Genomic DNA, 6,212 nt, shown 5'->3' with positions numbered 1-6,212 from the left:
CCCAGACACACACACACACACACCCACCCCCAGACACACACACACACACACACACACACACACATATACATGCACCCAGGCATCTCTCCCAGTCCTGGACACACACACGCACAGCCCACTTAATTGTTTGTGAACATTGACCTATTCATTCCTTCTTCGACTGATGTTCAGTAGCAGCAGTGAGAGCCATCTGCAAGATGCAAAAATTCACCAAGGTTCCATTGACAGAACATTCCAAACCCACAACCACTTCCATCTGGAAGGACGAGGGCCGCAGATACATGGGAATATTAACACCTGCAAGCCACTTATCAACCTGGGTGGGAAATATATTGCCTTCCTTCACTGTGGCTGGATCAAGATCCTGGAATTCCCCTCCTAAGGGCACTATGAGTCAAACTACAGGACATGGACTGCAGCACGTCTCAAGGCCAAGTGTGGATGGGCAATAAATGCTCGCCCAGCCAGCAAGGCTCATACCCCATCAGAGTATAGAGAAAGACCAACAGCATTGGGCCAACAATTCATAGAGCTGGAGAAATCATCTCATTTACTACAATGGAGTATATCTTAGGCTTACTTCTATGATTCCATGTATCTGATTCTAACTCACTCTGGTCATCTAACACTCACTACAACAACTACTCTCAGACTAATTAGTTGCATTTTCTGATGCTATTAGCATCACACTAAATAGCATTCACTTGATCTAGCAGACAAATAACATTTTATCCACTAAACATAACAGGATTTCCATTTGAAATCTTACACCACAGCAAAAGGGGATTCCACCCATAGTGCCTCTGCAGGCCTTTTGGAAGATCTGCTTAACCCTAAGGCCTACACAAAGCAGTTACATCCCTGTAACCCTGAAAATTCATTCTCTTCAACTACAATCCAGTTTCCTTTTGAAAGTTTCTGTGTGATCTGATTGCATTAGCCTTTCATGCCAGTTCTTTGTCATAAAAACCGAAAGAACTGTGGATGCTGTAAATCAGGAACAAAAACAGAAGTTGCTGGAAAAGCTGAGCAGGTCTGGTCTCAGAGCTCTGAGGAAGGGTCATCAGAGCCGAAATGTTAACTCTGACGTTTTCATCACAGATGCTGCCAGACCTGCTGAGCTTTTCCAGCAACTTCTGTTTTTGTTCAGCTCTTTATCATACCTGTGTATGAACAAATGTATCTCCATCTCTCCTCTCGTTTTTTCACTAATAGTTAAAAAAAAAACTGAAACCTTGATCCTTTATTCTGTGGCTTGATGCCAGACTGAATTTTGGTCTTTTATCCTGTGGCTTGATGCCACACTGAATTTTGGCTGCTTAGAGACTGGTCAAGGAAAACCAAGGCTTCAGGCCGAGATTTTAAATTCACAATATTTACAATACATTAATGCTAACACTGCTGTGCATAAAACCCATAGATCTACCAGGCTCTGATTTATAGTTAAATTAGTTGATGACAACACTGTCTTCTCCATGTGTTCATGTCCATGTGCTCTCAAGATTCCCAGTTCTAGAGAGCTAGTGTTCTAACTCCGCCCATGCTGTGTTTTTTTTAAACTCAATGAACCATAACTCTGTGACATCATCACAAGGTTGCTCCAGGATCCTGAAGCCCTTATAAAACACACTGGTTAGCCAATCACTTTGAGTCTCCTGCAAACTTTGAAACTGTGCACCCCCTTCTCAAGTCCAAGTCATCCAGGAGAAACACAATAGTATCTTATCCTGACCCCTTGAGGATACCTCTGCATACTACACCGTTAATCATGCTCTTCTCCTCCTTAGCCAATTATGTGCATGGAAATATTTTCTAATCAACCTGTTCAGATATTATTACACACACCTCTGGACCAGGATGGGACTTGAACCTAGGTCTCCTGGCTCAGTAGTAAGGACACTACCACTGCACTACCAGTGGCCCTCCAAATACATGCACAAAATACCACTGTTCTATGTCCCTAATAATTCTCATGGTACTTTATCAACTGCATTTTGGCACTTTATGTGCATGACATCTACTGTACTACCCCCTCTAACTTTCCGTTACTTCATGAAAGAACATAATCAGATCTGAATTAACATTAACAAATCTGCTGTCTGTCCTTAATTAACCGATGTATTTCCAAGTGAAAAATAATTCTGTCCTTACCCACCATTAGTCCCATACTGACTGAGATATAGGTACCAGTTAACAGATTGGAACAATTGCAGTCATCCAGTCCTCAGGCAATTCTCACATACCTAAGGAGAACTGAAACATTTTGATCAAAGCTTCTGTTACTTCCACCCTAATATCACTTAGTAACGCAGGATATATCATACCTGGAACAGGTATCTTGTCAAATTTCAGTCATGTTAAATTATTTATATCCTGCCCATTACCTCCATGGCACCATTTTCTGTTGTGAAGTCTGAGGAAAGATATTGTTAAATTCAGAAAAGACTTACATGGATGTTGCCAGGATTAGAGAGTTTGAGCTATAGGGAGAGGCCAAATAGGCTGGGGTTATTTTCTCTGGAGTACAGAAGGCTGAGGTTTATAAAATCACGAAGGGCAAATATGTGAATAAGAAGGTTTTAAGAGGGATATGGGGCAAATGCTGGCAAAAGGGGCTAGATTAATTTAGGATATTTTGTCATTATGGACGAGTTAGACTAAAGGATCTGTTTCCATGCTGTACGACTCTACGACTCTAAGTCCTCATTCAATATCTCCTTAAAGAACATTCCATTTTTCTCTAGTCAGCACCTCTATTTCTTTGTGTAGCTACCATTTCATATGTTTCTTTTTAAAATACAGTAATTTTTAATTCTCAAACTCCATTTTTGGTTTTCTACTCTGTCATTTTCCCTTCACTCTATATTCTGCTTGGTTTTCCATCGTATTCTGTACCTGCCATTAGTCATAAACTGCCTTTCCTGTGTCTTATTTAACCGATGTGTTCCAGATCATCCAAGAATTTCCTGTTGTGCATGTCTCATTCTTCTTCCCGATAGAAAGATAATTGGTTTGTAGCTGCAGTCTCTAGATTCTGCCATTGTCTACTTAATGCTTCCTCAGTCAGATTCTGTTTGCAGTGATCGGTGTCAGTCCCCTCCTCAAATCATTGAAATTCATTCCTTACCAGCTGGCTTTTGTTTCACCGAATTTCGCTCTTGCCCCTTTAACTTCTTTAAATCTACTTATATGATCACTATTACCCAAATGTTCAAACTGTTGCCCTACTTTATTGTCAAGAACTAACTAAGCTCTGCGTCCTTGCTGGTGGCTAAGAAACAGGATGTTGGATGTTCTTCTAGAATTTTAGGAATGCTGTTTAGCTTTTACTCTCTTTCTTCTCCAACACCACCTCCACCCTCACACACCGCACCCGCCCCCCAACCCTCAGTTTCTATTACTTTAATTATTTTTACTTTCTTCTGAAATTTTCTCTCAGATGTGCCCCTCTGTCTCCTTCTCCCCATTTTGGGGTCACAGTGAACATGCTGCAATATAACAGATCCTGTTTCTATTCCTTTAACTTGAAACAAACAGATTTAATCTTTGAGCTCTCTGACATGCCATGTCTCAGCAGAATTGTATATTGTTTTAAATCAAATCTCTGTGCGATCAATCCAATGGGTTGCTGACAGAATGCTGCACTGTATTATCTTCCAGAGGAGACATTAAACAAAGATAATGTCTGCCCTCTCTGTCAGAAGTGGAAAATTTTAATGGAAATATTAGCTATTCTGAGTGTTTTTAATCAATATTTAAACCCTCAAGGGGGCTAGTTAGCTCAGTTGGCTGGATGGCTGGTTTGCAATGCAGAGCAACACAGAGCAACACAACCTTCTGATTATTAACATATCCCTGTTTGTGGGAAACTCATTATATACCAAAATGGGCTGCTGTATTTGAAACATTAGATCAGTGTCTACAATTGTAAAGTACTTAAATTGGCTGTACCGCACTTCGAACATCGTAAATGGTAAAAGGTAAAAGGGGCTATAGAAACGCAGGTGTGTTTGGCTTTCTTTATTTCCTCCGTATTGGCCCCATTCACCTCACACTAACCAGATGTATTAGTCCCCGACAAGTCAGTCCTTTTTACTAACCTGTACCAATAGTTTTATAGCAACGGTCCTCTTGTATGTGCTAAATGTTTCACCAGCCCACACTAATTTTTCTCATCAAAAAATTATTGGCTTCACACTGACATATTCCATACACTAACCAGCTTCACTGACTAGTTTCACCACGCATACGCTGACCAGTTTCACTATTTTAACCAGGTCCTCCGTTTAAACACTGACCGGCTTCACCAGGAGATAGCAAGAACTGCAGATGCTGGAGTCAGAGGAAGAGTGTAAAGCCGAAACGTCGACTTCCTGCTCCTCTGCTACTGCCCGACCTGCTGTGTTCCCCCAGCTCCACACTGTATTGACCGGCTTCACTAACCATTCACACACCGACCAGTTTCACCATTCTGCACAGTATGCAGCGCCCTCTCTCCTTCCGCTAACTTACCGGCGGCTGCTGGCTGACTGTCCCGCCGCCTGCTCCGGGGATCGGGGCTGCAGCACAGCCGCTGTGAACGGATGGTGGAAGGCGGTAGCGCTGGGCACGGCCAGTACCTGGAGCAGGCACCAGAGCAGGAGAAGCGGGGTCATCCCGGGACTGAAGGAAAGGTGCAGCCTGTGGCTCAGTTTCTCTGCTCAATGTATGACCATGAGCACCGAAGCCGCTGTGATTGTGAGAATGTGGAGTTAGCACTGGCCCTTCTCCAAGTTATTGTGGCGACTCCACGGGTCCCAATGGCACACTGCTCCTGGTGAATCGGCCGGCCCATTCCGGGGAGTTACCTTGATTCATTCATACACACAGCCCCAGTAATTCACACATACAGCCTTATTAACTCTCTCGGAGCCAGATACACACAAACACACCCCAGCCCTGTGCCAGCTTCCCCCATGCTCAGGGACACGATCTGCTTCCTGGCAAGCCCACCAACTTCACAGTACACATCTATCAGCCTTCCCTTGAGAGGCTACTCTACTGTCGTGACCATAGAGTCACACAGCACGGAAACAGAGCTTCCCGTCCAACCAGTCCATGCCCAACACAATCCCAAACTAAACTAGTCCCACCTGCCTGCACCTGGACCATATCTCTCCAAACCTTTCCTATTCATGTATCTATCCAAACGTCTTTTAAAAGTTGTAATTGTACCCACATCCATCACTTCCACAGGAAGTTCATTCCACAAGTGAACCAACCTCTGCGTAAAAAAAATTTGCTCATCGCGTCTTTTTTAAATCTCTTTCCTCTCACCTTAAAATGTGTCCACAACTCTTGAAATCCTCCATCCTAGGGAAAAGACAACTGCCATTAACTCTGTCTATACCCCTCATTATTTTATAAACCTTTAATAAGATCGCCTCTCAACCTCCTATGTTCCAGTGTAAAAAGGTCCCTGCCTACCCAGCCTTTTTTAAAGTTTTCAAGCAAAGTTATCCAGCCTTTCTTTATAAATCAAGCGTTCCACACCAGGCAACATCCTGCAGGGATCAGAGCCCTAAAATTGAAATATTAATTCCACACTTTTTATTTAACAAGAACTGCCACAACCAAAAAAAACCTGGAGATTTAAATTCAATGTCTGAACTATGGAATGTCAAACAGGAAGCCCAACCAGGAGGAGATAGTGAGAGATTGACTACCCATCAACTTTTCAGGAAGCCAACTCTCAAGGTCATGCATGTGTTTAACCCTTCCAGTGACAGACAGAAAAAAAAGACCACCTTCTAATGTCTTTCTACCAAAGCACAATGGGACCCTTTCACTGCCTCAAATATATGTAATTAGTATTTTACATAATTAAAAAATGCTTTCGGGCTCATTGTAACAATAGAGAAAGTCAAAGCCTAATGTTTGTTTGTTCTCAATATGCAAAGAATGGACAGAACTGAACTGTTTCAGTAAATGTGTGTGTATATAAATAATTTTTTTATGAAAAAAGTACATATGTTTGCAAAAAAATACAAGGTGTAAAAAACAAGCTTCACCTCTGGCCTGGTTGTGTCTGTGACCACTAATTATTCTGCTGTGAAGGTCATAACTTCAGGCAACCACTAAACACATTTGCGTTGCAAGTAAAGAAAGGAAACAGATCTGCTCTCAGTTTGAGTGCTGCCAACAAGTCACCACCAGAAAGAACTACAGTCAAC

The 6,212-nt window shown here is 42.3% G+C and overlaps 1 protein-coding gene across 2 annotated transcripts in view; it reads right to left on the bottom strand.

Moving 5' to 3' along the window:
* Positions 1–4,811, bottom strand: part of LOC109915748 (collagen alpha-1(XXVI) chain-like) — a 96,079-nt gene extending 91,268 nt beyond the window's left edge. For both annotated transcript variants that reach the window (XM_048612673.1, XM_048612672.1), the window contains exon 1: positions 4,513–4,811. In XM_048612673.1, coding sequence (XP_048468630.1) covers positions 4,513–4,655 — 143 coding nt within the window. In that variant the 5' untranslated portion in view covers positions 4,656–4,811. The remainder of the gene's footprint in view (positions 1–4,512) is intronic.
* Between the last annotated feature and the right edge of the window lie 1,401 nt (positions 4,812–6,212).

The sequence above is a fragment of the Rhincodon typus genome, chromosome 26 (genome assembly GCF_021869965.1).
Source record: "Rhincodon typus isolate 14 chromosome 26, sRhiTyp1.1, whole genome shotgun sequence".
Classification (NCBI taxonomy): domain Eukaryota; kingdom Metazoa; phylum Chordata; class Chondrichthyes; order Orectolobiformes; family Rhincodontidae; genus Rhincodon; species Rhincodon typus.
This window is presented reverse-complemented; position numbering and strand designations above follow the sequence as displayed.